General features: G+C 35.5%; 1 protein-coding gene across 4 annotated transcripts in view; it reads left to right on the top strand.

The window, feature by feature from the left end:
- The window catches only part of LOC129439643 (T-cell acute lymphocytic leukemia protein 2 homolog), a 34,770-nt gene that overhangs the window by 872 nt on the left and 12,924 nt on the right, over window positions 1-20,974 (top strand). Inside the window, exons 3-17 of one of the 4 annotated variants that reach the window (XM_073860548.1) lie at window positions 22-192; window positions 300-392; window positions 606-781; window positions 2,966-3,029; window positions 3,108-3,177; window positions 3,369-3,544; window positions 5,341-5,443; window positions 5,555-5,663; window positions 5,747-5,868; window positions 6,780-6,867; window positions 7,020-7,151; window positions 10,801-10,950; window positions 11,045-11,285; window positions 13,594-13,890; window positions 14,526-14,601. In XM_073860548.1, the coding sequence (XP_073716649.1) occupies window positions 22-192; window positions 300-392; window positions 606-781; window positions 2,966-3,029; window positions 3,108-3,177; window positions 3,369-3,544; window positions 5,341-5,443; window positions 5,555-5,663; window positions 5,747-5,868; window positions 6,780-6,867; window positions 7,020-7,151; window positions 10,801-10,950; window positions 11,045-11,285; window positions 13,594-13,890; window positions 14,526-14,601 (2,068 nt within the window). Of the gene's footprint in view, window positions 1-21; window positions 193-274; window positions 393-605; window positions 782-2,965; window positions 3,030-3,107; window positions 3,178-3,368; window positions 3,545-5,340; window positions 5,444-5,554; window positions 5,664-5,746; window positions 5,869-6,779; window positions 6,868-7,019; window positions 7,152-10,800; window positions 10,951-11,044; window positions 11,286-13,593; window positions 13,891-14,525; window positions 14,735-20,974 lie in introns of those variants that run through there. The other 3 variants (XM_073860549.1, XM_073860550.1, XM_055198384.2) reach the window with 3 other exon arrangements.

Here is a 20,974-nt window from a genome sequence, read left to right as displayed (position 1 = left end):
AATTCTTCTTTCCTCCTCAAGAAACTCAGAGAAACGCATACAGGGAGTTGAAAGTGTTGGGTCTGCCTTGTCTAAACAAAGCGCACGAGTCGGGCGTCTCCGGTTTGAACAACAGAGATTTTGATACTCTCTCACCTGAACTCACGCGGTTCCTTCTGAAGCAACAAGAGAGAACGCGTCAGACACAACAGGGTTTGAGAAGACACCATTTTACATAAAATATCTACAATATTCAATCTCATGGAGTCGTTTATTTCGCAATATGTATGGAAAGGTTTGTGATGTGTGTTTTGTGACAGGTGGGGACTGTGTGCTTGATGACATAACTCTGCTGCATATTCTGGTCACACTGAAGGAACTTCTGCTCAAAAGTGACCTTCACGCGGCCATTGGTGAATAAAAGACCAAAACATTCATAGAAATGGTCTGAACTTAGCCACCAGAGGAATATTATGATGGTCACTTTTGTTTTTGAGGAGACCTTTTGGAGTTCTGCTTTTTACTGAACTATTAACTTTGTCTTGGGTGTTTCTCCTAAAACGCCTCATGATCCGAGGTTGTCAAGGTTCGCTTGTTCTCATTGAAGAGTGTTTGTCCTTAAATAGATTACCTGGCTCGAGTAAAGACCTCCTGTGCTCTGAACTGTCTGGATGAGCTGATGAAGAAGTTTGAGGTGTTGCTGTATCTCAGTCGGAAGAGACCAGAGCCTGACCCCAAACTGCTGGAGCTCCAGGATCAAATTAGCACATGGATGAACTCTCATCTTGACCACAACACCAAAGTGAGATTCATTTCGGAAAAAATTATCTTGTTGTTTCACGAGTTCGCATTAACGTGTAATGCATAGGGAATGAGTTAAAGCATATTTGGCGTGCTGTCCGAGGAGAGGGCTCCGAGCTCTGAATTTTAGCCCGGACCCAGAGTACTCTCCCCCTCTTTAACTGGGATAAATGAAACTAGATGAGAATATGGTGATGGGGTGGAGGAGGGATGCTGCAAAAAATCTGTTAAGGGAAAAAGGTGAGGGACTGCTATTTACCGGCAACTCTTCGCGCTGATTGGTTGGATCACATATGACCATGCTCCTCCCGAACGTAGTTAAATAAACTTCATAAAAATTCGTGTTTTTTTAAATTCTTTTTTTAATCTTCTTATTTCCTAATATGTGACCCTGGACCACAAAACAACTCATAAGTTGCACGGGTATATTCGTAGCAATAGCCAACAATACATTTTGTAAGGGTAAGAATTATAGATTTTTTTAAAGGTCATGTTTCATGAAGATATATTGTACCTTCCGTTAATATATATATATATATATATATATATATATATATATATATATATATATATATATATATATAAAATTAATTAGTAATATGTGTTGCTAAGGTTTTCATTTGTACAACTTTAAATGCAATTTTCTTAATATTTAGATTTTTTCGTGCATCCTGAGATTCCAGATTTTCACATAGTTGTATCTCAAGCAAATGAAGAGTTTCGTTGCAAAACGAGATAACCACCGTTTTTTTTATTGTTCTGAAATCTCGTTTTTTGGTTGTGCATTCCAATTAATTTCAATTCAACTGCAGTTGGTTTGTTTTGATTTAAACCTTTAAAACTTAAAAAAATACAGCTAAGTACCATAAAACAAAATAATAACATGATAACATAATAATAAACGTTTTGACAAAAATGTTAAAAAATGGATTTCTCTCGTTTTGAAACGAAACTCTTCAAATATTGTCCTATCCTAAGAAACCACAATGGAAAGCTTTTTTATTCGGTCTCAATTAAAAAATGGATGGTTTTGTGGTCCAGGGTCACATATAAAATTACAAAGTCACATTATTGTTCCTTTAATAATTATGTAAGGAGTAATGTATAGACGGTTTCAGCAATAAAAACATAAACAAACGGCTTTCGTGGTCAACACGTAACTTCCGGTAAACTCCGCTAAGAATAAATAACAACAAAGTACTTAAACGTAGTTTATTTATTTAACAAGCAAAATAAACAACACGTAGATTACCTAGGAAACCAAAACATTTGTTATTTTCGACGAGGTATTTGTTCAAGAGTTCAGTTTAGCAACTAGTCAGACCAATAAACAAACAGAAACCGAAAGTAAAGTTCGGACCAGACGCGGAAACCGTCTATAGGCAGCAGGTTATTATTGCAGAAATAAGCCCCGACTGTATGATCAGGTCTTGTATTAAACTAAAGGGGCTTATTTCACGATAACAGTCGTCTGCCTGTACATTATCCAGCTTGTTACACAACTATTTACCTCATAGGTAAGGAGCATTAAATATTGATTTGAAATATTTTATTTGCTCATTTTTAACGAATATAGACCTTCCGTGAGAAAAACACATTTACTTTCATTTTTAACATAAGACAAGGCGTTCAAATGCCACAAACATGCTATTTCGTTTAAGTATTTGTAAATATAATACTGAATATGTTATTAAAATATTTATATTCAATTTTGTGTAATATTAAACTGTACCTGTCAAAATTATTTGCAGCATCCGGGTTACTGTGTATTATTAGTTTTGCGTGGTAGTTATCTAAATAGAACAAACTTTGAAATGTTGCGACTGTCCAATCAAAATCAAGCATTTTAGAGAGCCGTGTAATAAGTAAATAATTTGACGACGAGCCGTTGAATTATTCGAAAATAATCAACGGCTCGTCATCAATTATTCCTTACATATCACGGTTACCACAGACATTGCTCTGTTGGTTATTTTAAAACATTTGACATGTTATGTGTGCATTTATCGAAAAATAATGCATACCCTTGGAACATTTCTCAACCAATCGGAATAAAGCAGTCAACAACCCCGTGGTATAAAACATAATAATCCTTAGATAGGCATATATTTTAGGCTGCATAACAGATTAGTGTGCATATTTGTACATTATATCGCTCAATGTGAATGTTTAATGTTGAATGCAGGCTCTGGTTTTGACGGTGAACACTGTAACCACAAAAGTGTTCGCAGCTCTCAGACAGGTATTAGGTGAGTTCATTTTCTTAAGAAATGTTCTTGTAACATTGGTTTTATGCAGAAACCGTCTTGATTTTGTGCGTTTTTTAGGTGACTCCGTGTATGCCCTGGTTCCTAAAGAAGGAAACTGTAAAGTTACGAGCAGAGAAGTGATGGAAAGGTGTGTGTGCAGGTTGTGCTAGTGATCAACTTACTTAATAACCACCTTAAGCAGCTTGCCGTCCACTGGTCAACTGTTGTAATTCTGTTTGTGTATAGGCAGAAACAAATCTCCGTATTTGGAAATATATATACCATTTATGATAGCATTTGCGTCATGTGGTACTGTAGTTCTGCCTTTTCTCTCTGCAGTCTTTCCAGGAGCAGGTGTGTTCTGTTGTGCCGTCAGCATATTGGTCCTGATTTCCCATGGCAGAGTTTCATCCTGGTGTTTGAGATTCACTGTGTGGATCATTCGCCCTTCAGCAGTGTGTGTTCAGAGAGAAACATCACATACATCTCTTTCTCCACGGCTGTGCCTGAGTTTAGTAAGTCCAGCAATCTTACACTCGCATAAAGCTACAGTGTTACCATAAAAACCTGTCCTATCCAAGGGACAAACTTCCGGTCTCTCTCGTGAATCCGACTTAAACTGCAATTCATCGATTGGCCACTAGGTTCCAAAACGGTGTAAATCCCATAGACCCCCATGTTAAAATGTCCAAAATTATCGCAGAAGTAAATGTTTACAGCCTGGTACAAAAAGAGGTTTTGGTCTATATAGCTAATTTTGCCTTTCATGACAACTGTGATTTCTTTTGTAACTCATCCGTTTGAATTATATTAACCCATAAAGCTCTGCATAATTAAAGGTGTGGCCACATGAGTGACAGGTGGATTCCCGCTACTATCACTAATGTCGAGCTATGCAGGCGTGGTTTTAGCAACCAGGCACCTCAGCTTATTAAAATTTGCTGCACTGCAAAAAATTACTTATTTATGTAATATTTTTGTCTTGTTTTCAGACCAAAAATCTAAAAATTCTTAAATCAAGATGTACTTGAAAATAAGTCTAGTTTTTAGACAAAAGTTTAAGTGGATTTGTGCTTAAAACAAGCTAAAAAATCTGAACTTTTGAACACTTAATTCAAGAAAAAAATTCTTACCTCATTAGCAGATTCACTTAAATTGTATTTTTTTGTCTGCACTGCAAAAATGATTTTCAAGAAAAAAAATTCTTAGTATTTTTGTCTTGTTTTCAGTAAAAAATCTTAAGATTCTTCAATTAAGATTAACTAAATTAATTAAATGAATGACCCAAGAAAATAAGTCTGGTTTTTAGACCAAAATTATATAATTTAAGTGATTTTGTGCATAAAACAAGCAAAAAAATCTGCCAGTGGGGTAAGCACATTTTACTTGAATTTTTATTGAATTAAAAAAAAATGCAAGACTTTTTTTGCTTACCCCATTGACAGATTTTTTTGCTTGTTTGATACACAAAATCACTTATTTTCTTGGGTCGTTTTACTCATAAAGAAAAAGCATTTTAATTTAAGAATTTTTAGATATTTTTACTGAAAACAAGACAAAAATACTAAGATTTTTTTCCTTGAAAAGAATTTTTTTTTGCAGTGTAAACAATATACTTATTTTCTTAGGTCATTTCACGCATCAAGAAAATACATCTTGATTTAAAAAAAAATGTTTAAGTAAGAAAGTAATTTTTTAAATAATCAAAAATAATCAAAACATTATTTTTATACACTGCAAAAAAATTATTTTCAAAAAAAAACTATTCTTAGTCTAGTTTTTAGATTAAAAATATCAAATTTAAGTGATTTTGTGCATAAAACAAGCAAAAAATCTGCCAATGGGGTAAGCAAAAAATCTGGAAAATTTTTCTTAAACTCTAAATTCAAGAAAAATTCAAGAAAAATTTGCTTTCCCCATTGGCAGATTTTTTTGCTTGTTTTATGCAAAAAATAATTTAAATTTGATATTTTTGGTCTAAAAACTAGACTTATTTTCTTGGATCGTTTTGCTCATCAAGAAAAAGCATCTTAATTTAAGAAGTTTTAGATATTTCTACTGAAGACAAAGATACTAAGATTTTTTTTCTTGAAAAATTTTTTTGCAGTGTAGATGAGAAATTTTTCATTTCTATTCTAATTAAAGCATTAAACAACACAACACTACGTAAAGTTTTACTGTATATACCGTAGTCTTTTTATAGAGAAAATATCCTGACTGTGTTGGTCATAGATTATAATAAGTTCAGTGTTGCCTCAGCCTTGCGTTTGTCGTCTCTTACTTGAGTGATGTATGATTTTAAATTTCACAGAAGACGGTAACACTGTGTCATATCTGGACTCAATTCCATTCGTGCTGTTTGTCACTGAGGGTTTACTGAAACACTCGAGGATTCAGCGTGCACTTGAGACGACGTGAGTCGACCTTTAACCTCTGCATCGTGTGTCACATTGAGCTGTGGAGTTCATGCAGGTGTCACTAGTTTGCATCTGTCTGGAGTTATTTCCCCTTTCCTTTTGTGGCAGGTATGATATGACCCTGCTGGAGAGGAAACATCCTCCGTGTGCACCGAAGCTGGGTGGAGCCGATTATGATGTCATCACTGTGGATGAGAACACCGCCGTGCTAATCCAGGTAAAACTCCACCCACAAATACACAGTCACATGACCGGCGATCGCAAAGTAATTGACACAACGTGTGTCCTGTGTGTGTTCAGGAAGTGAGCGAGCTGGAGATGGAAAAAGCATCTAGTCGTGTGGTCATGAGACTGTCCGCTTTATCTCTGCAGTTCACGCGCTGCTGGCTCATCCTTCACTGTGATGAGAGTCACAGAGCACTGTCAGTTTAAAACACATTTTTTTACATTTTTATTGGTTGAATGATGTAGGTTTTTTTGGCCAATGAAGAGATTGGGTAATGCAATGTATGCAATACCCAATACAATTTGATAAATAAACACTTGTTTAACACAATATTTACTCTTCATAGAGTTCGCTGTAAATTCTCTGACGTCCCCATAAGGCAAAAAACATTTTAAAATATTTTTTTTAAATGTTTATTTTTAAACATTTTTAAAAAATATACTCTTATGTCTGGATTATCTCAGGACAAAAGTGATGCTCTTCTATAAATAGTGTTTTTTACAAAAAATGGCCAAAAATATGTTTGATGAAATATGGACTTGGAAGATTTGGACAATGTTTACAAAAATATATTTTTCCCCAGTATATTTTGAAATGTTTTTTTAAAATAAAATGTTATAAAACTTTGTTACAAAACTTTTAAAAATAACAGGTTTGAATATGTTAAAATTAAATATATTTTTAACTTCATAAATATACTTTATACAACTTTTTATTTTAAATATATTTTGGCCAAAAATACATTTCTTTCCATATGGATTGTAAAATTAGAAATTTATTTGCTTGCCCTTGAAATACATTTTGAAATGTTAATATATGAAGGTTAAAATTAAATATATTTTACAATTTTCTAATTAAGCTTTACTTTCTACAAAATGTTTTTAGCATATATTTAAAACATATTTTTGGCCAGAGAAATTTATTTTTTGTTGTATAGGTCACAGCAATATTTGCATAATGAATTTTATTATTTGGGTAATCTATTTGGCATCTGTTTATCCATTAATAAGACTGTCACATTATGTATTGATTCTAGTGCATTGCCGACAAAATAGCGATGGGAAATGCATGTTTATTTGTCTTCTTTTTTGTTTTCTCCACTCCAAGGATTTCCAGCAGCGTCTATTTAAATCTTGTTTTTATTTACTCATCATTTGTGCTGTTCGGACACAAGTCTAAGAAATTTGATGTCAAGGTACAGTGTGTTTGAGATTTGATGTCACGTTTGAGATTTTAATAACAGAATAAAGCTGGTAACAAATGTCAATCACACATTTGTAAATGTTATGCCAAGGCCAGATCTGTGTTTTCTTTAATGTTATAGGCTACTCTTGTTTTGTCTTTCAGGTGTTACTAGTGTGTGAGGAAGAAGAAATAGCTAGATACATCTATCAGATCTGTCTGCATACGCTGATGAGTTCAGACAGAGATGCTCTCAGCTGGTTGGATAGAGACTGGCTCAGTGTGCAGCCCACAGACGTGAGGGAAACATCTATCATTTTATTATTTTCTGATTATTTGTTAAAATTATGTAGTTGCATTATTACTTGTTTGCCTTAAAACCAACTCATAACTTCATATAAATTTAGGGATGGTCATTTCAGTTATTTTTCCCGACAGACAACCGCAGCTTGTTAACCAAACATGCATCGTTAACTGATAAGATTTCAATATTAAATTGTCACCGAGTAAAAATACAGTTGACGGTCTGTGACCCGGTAAAAACAATACAAATATTTAAATTAAACATGCAAACGGCAGCAACAGATCAACAACAGAACCAGGATTCATTCACACATTATCAAATTTTCACACAACATTAAATTAGCAAAGAGCACACGATCAGTCCAGAGAATTACCATATTTTCCGGACTATAAATCGCTCTATTTATAAATCGACACGCATCTTGTGTTATCAATTTCTTTTTCTTTTAACTGATAATATTAATCGGTCATAAATTCGTACCTTTGGTTAACGATTAATCGGTCAATATGAACATTCCTAATATAAATTAAAATATACGACTGCAAAAATTAAGAGAGTAGTAATGTTGATTTTAATGATACTTATGTCTATTTCTTGATAGAATGAGAAGTGTAATTGTTTAAAAATGTACCTTTTTAATTTGTTTAATTTCTACTTTTTAATTTTATTTTATAACAATATTTAAAAAAAATGTATATGCATTTTTCCATATAGTGGACTTTAATGGTTTACAGTTTCAATGCAGCTTCAAAGGGCTCTAAACGATCTTAACCAAGGCATAAGGGTCTTATCTAGCAAAACGATCATCATTTTCGCCCAAAAAATATAAAATATGTACTTTTAAACCAAAACTTCTCATCTTGCACTAGCTGCGTAATGCGCCAGAGCGACCTTACATATTACGTAATCACGTTGAAAAGTCACGTGTTACATATGTGAAATGCACACCCACAGGGCATTTTAAAGGTCACGTTCTTTCTGATCCCATTTTTTAAACCCTAGTTAGTGTGTAATGTTGTTATAATAGCGTAAATAATACCTGTAAAATGATAAAGCTCAAAAATCACTGCCAGGTGATTTATTTTCTTTAACAGCATTCGCCTTTCAAAGCCAACAGCGAACGGCCGGTTTGGACTACAGCCCTCTACTTCCTGCTTTAATGACGTCACTAAGCTAACGGCAAGCTACAAACAGCTAAGCTAAAAACTACACAATCAGAGCTCGATCCGTATTTCTGAGGGAGAGACTTCATAGAACAAGGAAGACATCAGACCGTTTTTAGTACAGTGAAAACAGCGCTATACAGATAAGTAAATTGTGTGAAAAATACCGCTTTTTTACACATGAAACATGAACACATGTTATATTGCATACTTTAAACACAATCAAAGCTTCATTAACACAGAAAGTACGGGACCTTTAAACAATAAACTGACACAAAGACATAATTCAAGAAAGCAGAAAAAACAGTACTGTATAAATAATATAGACTCTTCGTAAGTATTAATCATGTTGGTACAATAATGCTGATATTTGTAAATAAACACATTTTTATAGGCCTAATCATATAATATAGACATAGGCCTGTCATAGACGTCCAAATGACGTCCAAAGAATTACCCAGTTCAAACGTCAAATGTTGCCCGTAAATATGACATCCAGATGACGTCCAATAAATGACCCAGTTCAAACGTCAAATGTTGCCCGTAAATATGACATCCAGATGACGTCCAATAAATTACCCAGTTCAAACGTCAAATGTTGCCGTAAATATGACGTCCAAAAAATTACCCAGTTCAAACGTCAAATGTTGCCGTAAATATGACGTCCTAATGACGTCCAAAAAATTACCCAGTTCAAACGTTAAATGTTGCCCGTAAATATGACATCCAGATGACGTCCAATAAATTACCCAGTTCAAACGTCAAATGTTGCCGTAAACATGACGTCCAATAAATTACCCAGTTCAAAGTCAAATGTTGCCGTAAATATGACGTCCAATAAATTACCCAGTTCAAACGTCAAATGTTGCCGTAAATATGACGTCCAAAAAATTACCCAGTTCAAACGTCAAATGTTGCCGTAAATATGACGTCCTAATGACGTCCAATAAATTCCCCAGTTCAAACGTCAAATGTTGCCGTAAATATGACGTCCAATATATGACCCAGTTCAAACGTCAAATGTTGCCCGTAAATATGACATCCAGATGACGTCCAATAAATTACCCAGTTCAAACGTCAAATGTTGCCGTAAATATGACGTCCAAAAAATTACCCAGTTCAAACGTCAAATGTTGCCGTAAATATGACGTCCAATAAATTACCCAGTTCAAACGTCAAATGTTGCCGTAAATATGACGTCCTAATGACGTCCAAAAAATTACCCAGTTCAAACGTTAAATGTTGCCCGTAAATATGACATCCAGATGACATCCAATAAATTACCCAGTTCAAACGTCAAATGTTGCCGTAAATATGACGTCCAATAAATTACCCAGTTCAAACGTCAAATGTTGCCGTAAATATGACGTCCAATAAATTACCCAGTTCAAACGTCAAATGTTGCCGTAAATATGACGTCCAAAAAATTACCCAGTTCAAACGAAAAAAGTTGCCGAAAATATGACCTCCAATAAATTACCCCGTTCAAACGTCCATTGTTGCCGTAAATATGACGTCCAAAAAATTACCCAGTTCAAACGTCAAATGTTGCCGTAAATATGACGTCCTAATGACGTCCAATAAATTACCCAGTTCAAACGTCAAATGTTGCCGTAAATATGACGTCCAAAAAATTACCCAGTTCAAACGTCAAATGTTGCCGTAAATATGACGTCCTAATGACGACCAAAAAATTACCCAGTTCAAACGTTAAATGTTGCCCGCCGTAAATATGACATCCAGATGACGTCCAATAAATTACCCAGTTCAACTGTCAAATGTTGCCGTAAATATGACGTCCAATAAATTACCCAGTTCAAACGTCAAATGTTGCCGTAAATATGACGTCCAAAAAATTACCCAGTTCAAACGTCAAATGTTGCCGTAAATATGACGTCCTAATGACGTCCAATAAATTACCCAGTTCAAACGTCAAATGTTGCCGTAAATATGACGTCCAATAAATTACCCAGTTCAAACGTCAAATGTTGCCGTAAATATGACGTCCTAATGACGTCCAAAAAATTACTCAGTTCAAACGTCAAATGTTGCCGTAAATATGACGTCCTAATGACGTCCAAAAAATTACTCAGTTCAAACGTCAAATGTTGCCGTAAATATGACGTCCTAATCACGTCCAAAAAATTACCCAGTTAAAACGTCAAATGTTGCCCGTAAATATGACGTCCAAGTAGGGTCATGGTTGGACGTCCAAAAAGTGGACCTAGTTTGGACGTCAAATAGATGTCCAGAATTGGTCATGGACCGACGGACCCAATGTAGACATGATCTGCACGTCTATCCGACGTCCTGTGTTTAGTGGGTAGCATCATTTCACATGCAACAATGTTGGAGCGGTCCTCTTTCTCCACCTTTCGACGTGATTACATAATACGTAAGGTCAAGCTAGCGCATGAGGCTACAAGGCTAGTGCAAGACGAGAAGGTGTAGTAAAATGTCTGCGTTTAATGTTTTTTAGGCTGAGCATTGCCTGCTGCAGTTTCCCTGTATCAATCCTCTGGTAGCTCAGCTGATGTTGACGAGAGCTCCGTCCCTCCAGTGGCTCCTGCGAGCTTCTCTTGTTGAGCTACAAGAAATGTTATCACAAGTTCCTCACAAAGTCATAAAGGTGCTAGTTTGGAGTATTGACTATTGTCATGTATATTCCACAAAACACCAAAGGGACCAATCACAGTTCATTTGTTGTATGCTTTAAATCACAGCTCTTCAGCGACATAACAGCTAAGCACAATATAAAGATGACTGCTTCAGAGAGTGAAAATAAAGCTTCCTTACAGACAAACATCTTCGATCATCATCATCCTCAGAGAGATGTCTGTCACTCACAGCAGCCTGTGTACTTCACAGAGTCTCTTTCTGGGCAGCAGGAGGATAAGATGCCTCCCAGCCGGTTTTGCGATCTGATTGGGCAGTCTCTGTGTAGACAGGAGGATCACATTTCAGGTATGCTTGTGTCATTGTTAGAAAGGTAAATTTAATTTATAAAATCACTACTGTACATATTGCTACATTTGCATCATTATTCTGCACATTTTGTATTTAAAACTGGTTACATTTGTACTGTCCACTGCACATGTTTACATCTGCACTGTTTACATCCTCCGTATTATTGTTTAAATTTTGTTAATTGTAAATTTTTTATGTATGTGAGTCAGAAATTTTGTTGTACAGCTGTACAATGACATTGACATGAAATTATATTCTAAAGAGAAACTGCTTAAACTGTACAGATCCTAAACACATGCAGAAAAATTTCACAAATATGATTTACTCATCAGTTACAATGATGTCACACATATAAATACATGTAATATAGAGCTGCAACTAATCGATACAATCGATAAAAATCGTTTATGAAATTCGTTGTCAACGAATATCATTTTCGATTAGTTGGTCTGTGACGTCACATGTTCCCGCACCACCGTCGGCCAACATGCACACGCGTCAGGTGCTGTTTCTTCATACAGCGCGGGTGCCTTCTCAAAGTCAGTCACGTTTTATTCATGCAATGCAAGCTGTGGGCGTATAATTAAAGTCAGGTGCTGTTTCTTAATACAGCGCTCACTTTTAATTTATACAACACGAGCTGCACGTTTATTCAGGCGATCTTCTGACCAGCCGACCAGCTTGGTAAAAGCACGGAAGCAAAAATGCTAACAAACGCTGGTTAATAAAGGTTTAATTTCCTTTAATATAAGTGGGTTTGTAGTTGAAGAGTTTCGTTGCAAAACGTTTTTTTTATTTTTCAGAAATCTTGTTTTTTGGTTGTGCATTCCAATTAATATCAATTAAAATGCAGTAGGTATTTTTTGATTTAAAACTTCAAAAATTAAAAAATAAAGCACCATAAAACAAAAAAATAACATGATAACAATAATAAATAATAATAAACATGTTTTAACATAAATGTTTAAAACGGATTTATCTCGTTTTGCAACGAAACTCTTCATTTGTTTAATTGTTATTGGGTTTTTATAAAAATAGTAATGAACCACTAGCTTCTGTTTTAAAGTAAGGGGGAAATCCAGTTTTTTATTACTGTAACAACGCATGTATATCCTCACTTTCATATCATAATGGCTTATTTATTTTGTTAATAACAAATAATCTTAAAATTCATCAAGGTCTAAAGCTGAAGATTAATATTTGTTTATTAATCTAAAATCCTCAGCACATCCCTGAAGACTCAATTCATTTTGTTAAGTGATATTTTGACATTTAAAGATGTTTTAGTATTTCAAAGCTGCACAAATATTTTTATTAAAGGCTTAAAATATCTAAATCAAAAATATTATATTAGTAAAACTCTGTAGTAGTGTGTGGCTTTTGCACTTTTAAAAGTACACTTATACACTTGAATACCCTAATTTAGTGCCTTATTTATCTGTAATATGTGAAAACATCTAGTTAAGTATATATTTTTATTTTATCCGATTAGTCGATTAATCGAAAAATAATCGCCTGATTAATCGATTATGAAAATAATTGTTAGTTGCAGCACTAATGTAATATGTTTAAAAATAAATAGAGATACATTTTTACTGGCCAGTAAATTTTCTCAATTCACTGGTGGGTGTAATGTTGCGTACACACCAAACGTGAAGCATTGCGTACCTCGCGGGATTTTTACTTCGTGTCATGCAAATTTTCTGCTTGTGTTGAATATTTTCAACTTACGTGGAAGACGCGTTTGAAGCATATAACACAGTGGCTCAATTCTTGTAATTTGCGTCTTCGCATTAACTTTGTATGTAATCTATTTGTGCAAATGGTTAAATTTGCTTCTGGTTTCTACGCCTCATAACAGAAAGATATCAAAATATCATGTTTTTAAGCTCCGATAAAATCATATCTGTTTAGAATAGCTTTTTATCATTTGATTGTTTGATGTGTTTGTATGCTTTGTATACATTTTCTTAAAGGGATAGTTCACCTAAAAATGAAAATTCTGTCATCATTTACTCACCCTCATGTTGTTACAAACCTGTATAAATTTCTTTGTTCTGATGAACACAAAGGAAGATATTTTAAGAAATGTTTATAACCAAATCTTTCGTGGACCCCATTTACTTTCATAGTATTCTTTTTTCCTACTTAATGGAGTCCATGAACGCTCCACGAGTGAGTAAATTATGACATAATTTTCATTTTTGGGTGAACTAGCCCTTTAAGTGCCTTGAAACGAACCTATAAATAAAACGTATTATTATTTTATTATTATTTTTGAGCAAATTAACTTTTTCTTTTTCAGATCGAGCTCAAGCTTCAACAAACTCACACACACAGTTAAAGATGGGTCCGTTCAGCCAGGATTCAGCTTCACTGAATGTCTGGCAGACACAGGATGAAGGACGCATTCATTTGAACCCAGATCTAGTGCCAAAACAAGCTGCTGTCCTCTCAGGCCCTCAGGTGCTGGACTCCAGGAACAGCGTATGTGAAGTGAGCTGTAGACGGCAAAGACAGACTCACTGGAGATCACCTGAAAACATCACTGATCAGAAGACAGCAGAACGAAAGAGACAGAGGACTGAAGATGTGCACACTGGTAAACAAACACACAGATGCACACATACCCTATAGACAGTTTCATCAGATGCACACGCGCTGTCGTGGTTACGTGCCTGAATCGAAATGAAATTCCGGTCTGTATTTATTTATGGGTTCTGGCTAGTGGCTAAACTAATACCTTGTCGAAAATAAAATGTTTTGGTTTGCTAAAGACGAGGGGAGACGACGAGCATGGATCACAACTTTGCGAAGAGGTTTGGCAGCCAGACAATTATTCAGGATCTGAAGCTAACATTGTATACATACATTTTACACAGAAACATTAGCTCGGTGTACTAGTTAATACGTGTTAGATATGATATGTTGAACCACAAGCTTCTGTTTTAAAGTAAGGGGGAAATCCAGGTTTTTATTACTGTAACCAAGGTAATTTACTTGTCATTTATCTCCCTTGATTTTAGAAATAAACTACTGTAAAATGACTCGTTAATCCACAAAAGCCTTGTTTATGTTGTTGCTGCCGAAACTGTCTATAGAAAATGTTAAAATGGTAATACCGGTAGTCATTTTTAGCATTTTAGCATTCATTAATTCAAACATCAGAGTCGATTCATGACAGAATTATCCCAAAAAATCTGTGAGACTGAGACTGCTTTGTGTGTTTATTCCCAGTGTTCCCACACTATAAGAGAGGAAAACTGCTTTGTGAGAAAGTTCCAGGCAGAAACGACGGACAGACCAGACTGAGGTTTTTCTGACAGTTTTATTTTTAATCTCGCACTAATTTGATGAGTTTTGTAATTTTTTGTGTTCAGAAAACATAAATGAATTTATGTTATTAAAAAAACATAAATGAATAGCATGTATGCATATATACATGCTGTTCATTTATGTTTTGTAATACTTGTTTTGTCATTTTTATATTTAAAATGATATAATTTAATATTTATAGATGTAAATATAATTCTGCAGATAAGTTTTTATTAATGTTTAACTTAAAACGACTACATTTATAAGAATACTTGCAACTAAATTTACAATAAAAACAAATCTGTTCAAATCATTAATTGGTTATATTTATTTATATTATGGTGCTGTACTGCTGTTGAATGCTTTATTTTAATTGGTTAAGAAATGTGGTCCACGGGTGTTGATTATTGTCCTGTAAATTTCAAATTTCAGCGTTGTCCTCAGCCAACAAACTACCTTTTTAAGCCTCACACCGCCTCTTTAAAAAAAATATATATATATTATTGAGCATAGATTAATCTAGATTAATCTCATACAAAATAAAAGTAATTTTTTGCATAACATGTGAGTTTGTGCTGTGTGTAATTATTATGTATATATAAATTAGGGCTGCATAACGATTAATCGCGACTAATCGTTTGCAGAATAAAAGTTTTTGTTTACATTATATAAGTGTGTATACTGTGTATAATAATTATGTATATATAAATACACACACATTTATTTAGAACTTTAAGAAAAATATATATTTATGTGTAAGGTATTTATATTTATATATAATATTAATTATATATAAATATAAACATGTATATATACATGTAAATATTTCTTAAATATATACATGCATGTGTGTGTATTTTTATATATACATAATTATTATACACAGTACACACAATTATATGATGTAAACAAGGACTTTGATTCTGCAAACGATTGGTTGCGATTCGTCGTTATGCGGCCCTAATATAAATACACGCGCGCATTCATGTATGTATTTAAGCAGGGGCGAAAATCTCATCTAAATGTTGGGGGGGACAATAAACATTTTTCCAAGAACAATTTTTGAAGGGGACACCAATAATACAGGCAAAATTGTACTTGCAAGGAAATGTGTACAGATAGAAAACGTTTCTCTTTCTCTATGAACGGACACAAATGTAATTTTAATACACATAAATTCAGAGGTGGAAAGAGTAATAAAATATTCAAGTAAAGTTACTTTAATAATATTTTACTTAAGTAAAAGTAAAGTTACTGGTCTAAAAATACTCATGTAAAAGTAAAAAGTAAGTCATTTTAATTTTACTCAGAGTAAAAAGTTACTTTTTTTACAGCGGGGAGAGGTTTCTAGTATAGTTCAAAAAAGACTCAAATTTTTTTATTGTAGGAACATCTTTACAATTAAAGTGCAATAACAAAAAGTTAATAACATAAAAAGCTTTTTTATAACTAAGAAACAGTTATGGAATTATTTAATGATTTTTACAGGTGAGTTATCCACTTTTGAAGCAAAAATAATATGAGGTCAGCAGCTAGTAAATACAATCACTAAGGTTGTAATTGATGTATTGCTGGTAAGATACATTATTTTATTAAACTATATACCTAGTTTAAATGAGCATATCATGAGATGAGTGCCAAAATATACTTTTATCCTTTACACGTTTATTGTAGCTTCCCTGACCTGTGTACCCGATGTCTTTCAATCTCTCTCTCTCTCTCTCTCTCTCTCTCTCTCTCTCTCTCTCTCTCTCTCTCTCTCTCTCTCTCTCTCTCTCTCTCTCTCTCTCTGCAATGTCTAAAAAACAGCGCATTCCCGAGCACGATCTAAAGATTTTTGACTTGACGAGAAGCTGCTAGAACTCGAAGGATGCGCATGTAGTAAAAACGCGTCGTGCAAATTAGCGCTAACAACCCGGTCGGCAATTCAAGAGCTTGAATGAAACAATCGCTTCGCGTCAATGGCCAGGGGTTTCTTTCATAAGAATTGAATTGAGGGTCTGCATTAGCCCGCGCCTGTCTCGTCCCTCTCCATGGCTCTTTCTGCGCGTTCCCCCGCCCATCAATCAATCATCCGTGGCGCTTCTTGCTTTTTTTTTTATTTTTACTCAGTAACGGATATGATTTAAAATGTAGCGAAGTAGCCTACAATACTTTAAACAAAACAAAAACTACTCAAAAAAGTAAAAGTACACACAAGAAACCCCAATTACAGCAACGTGAGTAAATGTAATTTGTTACTTTCAGCTCTGCCTCACCTCTTCATGAATGCATAACAAGTTTTCTTGTTCGTTTATCTGCTTCTGTTCTCATAAAACGAAATATGTTCATGTTTATATGTCCAAATAGACCAGTTTTAAAACACATGTGGATAAACTGATAAGTGGTGGGAAACGTTGGTTTGTAGGTATATAGCTGATTAACGCGTACACTTCTCAACCACCCTACTGTGTGGCGCTGGCAGTGGACCAAACCACTGTGAGGCAAGGGAGGGGGGAATCCAAATGTTTACAACGGTTTTTGTTGTTGCTCCGTTTGCATTTTTATTGTTTTACTTCTTACACAACTATTTTAAGTATTATAAATCATTGAATTATTTTCAATACACATATTTTAAGGATATTTTAGGGGGGCACAACCTTCAGATAAGGGGTCCTGACCCTCCCCCGACCCACCGCGATTTCCGCCTATGTTTAAGAAACATTTACATTTGTATATACATTATTTATATTTTTATAAATTCTATATTATATATATAAATAAAAAACTATATATAAATAAACAAATGTATGTGTGTGTGTGTGTGTGTGTGTGTGTGTGTGTGTGTGTGTGTGTGTGTTAAAATATTCATAATATTTACACACAGCACAAACTCATATATTATGCAAAAAATTACTTTTATTTTGTATGAGATTAATCTAGATACATATATATATATATATATATATATATATATATATATATATATATATATATATATATATATATATATATATATATATATATATATATATATATATATATATACATATATATATATATATACATATTGTAGTGGCAATCTGTCCACAAAAAAATGCCACTACAGGTATTTTGAAGCCCTTTCCAACTCTTGCTGTTGCAAATGAATGAGGTCCTCCATCGTTGTATAATTTACTCTTCTTTATTATGTAAATGTAAAAAACATATACAAACGACTGACTTAACGTTTACAAACAAACAGACTAAAAAACCATCACCATCGCACAGCTGAGGTTGAAAAACTGTGTGGCTTCCTCAGCTAAATTCCTACTCTGGCTTCCAAGTGATTCCATTACTAAACTGGCTGATTAGCACATCCACACAGGTGCGCAGGTGACGTAACGGACAAATCATTCACGCAAACCTCACTCCCACCCACACAAACACTATACATGCACACACATTTACATTGGCCACAACACACCGGCCCCTAATTGTTACTGTATAATAACACAACAATTCATCAAATTAATAATTGAGACAATGACAAATTATTCAGTAATGTTCATAGTGCAAGTGTGCATTTTCAATCAATAATGTTCATAGTGCAAGTGAATGTCCATGGAGTGGATAACCTCAAAGTTGAGGTTACAGCATTAAAAAAGTCTTAATCAGCCTCCAACAAAAGACAGATCTTTGTGATCGGTCTCTCAAGTATGTTGCATTTAGTCAGGACTTTGACAGAACGTACCAGTCCCTGTGTGTTTGGAAAGGTCTGCAACACATTTCCTAACAGCCAGGATCCACGAGGGGCAGTAGAGTCTGCCACAAGAACAATGTCCCCTACAACAAAGCTCCTCTTGTCCTTTTACCACCGTTGCCGTTCCTGTAGTAGTGGAATGTACTCCCAAATCCATCTGTGCCAGAAAAGATCAGCAAGAAACTGAACTTGCCTCCATCGCCTTCTGGTGGTCAGATCACTTTGGTCAAAAAGTCCTGGTGGTAAAGCAGGTTTGCCCTTTAACAAGATAATGTGATTGGGAGTCAGGGGTTCCAAATCATTAGGATCATCTGAACTTTTTGTGAGTGGACGGTCATTAAGGATAGCTTCCACCTCACACAGAAGAGTTTGCAATCCTTCGTCATCCGTAGTTTGCTGATGAAGTACGGAATTCAGCACCTTCCGGACCATACGAATGATTCTCTCCCATACCCCTCCATGATGTGAAGCACTAGGGGTGTTGAAAGTCCATTTTACTCCAGATTGAAGTAATGTATTTTGAATTTGCTTGTGATTCAAAGTAGACAGAGCTTGTCGCAGTTCACGCTCTGCTCCGACAAAGTTAGTTCCATTATCAGATCTAATGTGTGACACTTGGCCTCGTCTTGAAATGAATCTACGCAATGCATGGATGCATGAACTGGTGTCCAGTGAGTACGCCATTTCCAAATGTACTGCCCTGCTGGCCATACAAGTGAAGATAACTCCATATCTTTTTATGCGGCTGCGGCCTGCCTTCACTTCAAAAGGACCAAAATAATCGACGCCCACATTTGTAAAAGGTGGGAGATCTGGTTGGAGTCTTTCCTTGGGCAAATTAGCCATCTTTTGTTCACCCAAATTTCCCCTGTAGCGTCTACAAATAACACAGGAAGAAATGATCTTTCTGGCTGCAGAATTAGCACTGGTGATCCAGTACTGTTGGCGGAGTCTGGAAAGCAGATGATTTCTTCCACAATGTCCCAATTGCTCATGAATGTGGCGCAAAATGAGAGTTGAGATGTGCTGATCTTTAGCAAGAATGACTGGGTGTTTTATGCCATCAGGCATTGCCGCTTTACTGAGTCGTCCTCCGACTCTCAAAAGCCCATTGTCCAGCACTGGATCAAGTTTGTAAATCTGACTGTTTTTCTTAACTCCAGATGTTCCACTTTTCAACGCAGTTATTTCATTGCTGAACTTTTCCATTTGGCAATACTGAATGATGGCACTTTCAGCAGTGTTAATATCTTCCAATGACAAAGTCTGACCACCCAATGTGGCTTTGAAGCCTTGCATCTCATTTTCCACTTTGTTCTTCTGTTCAGATATGTCAAGTCCACTACCAGACACACACTCTTGTATTTCCTGTCTTTTCTGACACAACAACCGCAACACCTTTCTCCACCGATGAAACCAAGCAACTGAGGTCTTCAACCTTTTCCATGATGAGAAGTTTGTAATCAGCTGGGTCATGGCATTCTGTGACTCTTTGAGGATTACAGTATTCATAATAGCCTGTCCTTTGACCTCAGGATCATCACAGCTAAGAGAAGAAGTAGGTTCCACAATATTTATAGGCCAGTCACCTTCATTCTTGAAAAGGAAGTCTGGACCATGGATCCATCTGCAACATGTAAGAAGTTCTTCAGCTTTTAAACCCCGAGAGGCCTCGTCTGCTGGATTCTGGTTTGTGTCAACATACCTCCATTGGGAGACAACAGTGGCTTCTCTGATTATGGAGATCCTATTTGAAACAAAGGTGTGAAAGCGTTTCGTTTCATTCCTGATGTACTTTAGCACAGTTGTGCTATCCGTCCAGAAAATTGAACTTTCCAGCTCTAATTGCAACTCTGCTTTCAGCATTCTGTCAACTCTAACAGCAAGTACAGCAGCTGTTAGTTCCATCCTTGGGATTGTCACCTTCTTTACTGGAGCAACTCGTGCCTTTCCTAAAACGAAGACTAGGTGAACTTTGTCCCGGTCATTTTTTAACCTCAGGTATGAAACTGTGCCGTAGCCATCCTCGCTAGCATCAGAGAAGTGATGCAGTTGAACACTTATGAGCTGTCCACAATCTTTGGGTTTGATGCATCTTGGCACACTGAATGCGCTAAGCCTTTTTAGGTCTTCTAGCCACCTGACCCACTGCAGCTGGTATTGTTGAGGAATGAGGTCATCCCAACTGTAGCTTAACCTACAAAGGTTTTGCAACATCAACTTGGCAGGTAAGGTAAAAGGTGCCAAGAATCCAATGGGGTCGTATACGGAACTCACAACAGACAAGATGCCTCTTCTTGTAAATGGTCTTTCCTGGATTACCATCTTGAATCTGAAGGTGTCAGTTTCTGCACACCATTGCAAACCCAATGTTCTCTCTACAGGAAGATCGTCTCTGTCGAAGTCCAGTCCTTTGATTTCTTTAGCTCTTTTCTCTACATCAATGGACTCCAACACTGATCTGCTGTTACTGACCCATTTCAACAACTGAAATCCTCCCAAATGGCATACAGCTGTCAGGTCCTTCACCAAGGCCATTGCTTCTGCTTCTGAAGGCATGGACTTCAAGCAATCATCTACATAAAAGTTCTGCTTGATGGTGTTGATAACGTGTGCTGGGAATTTTTCTCTGTTGTCGTCAGCAGTCTTT

Source organism: Misgurnus anguillicaudatus, chromosome 22, assembly GCF_027580225.2.
Source record: "Misgurnus anguillicaudatus chromosome 22, ASM2758022v2, whole genome shotgun sequence".
Taxonomy (NCBI): domain Eukaryota; kingdom Metazoa; phylum Chordata; class Actinopteri; order Cypriniformes; family Cobitidae; genus Misgurnus; species Misgurnus anguillicaudatus.
The sequence above is the reverse complement of the archived record's forward strand: the minus strand, read 5'-3'. Positions and strand labels throughout refer to the sequence as shown.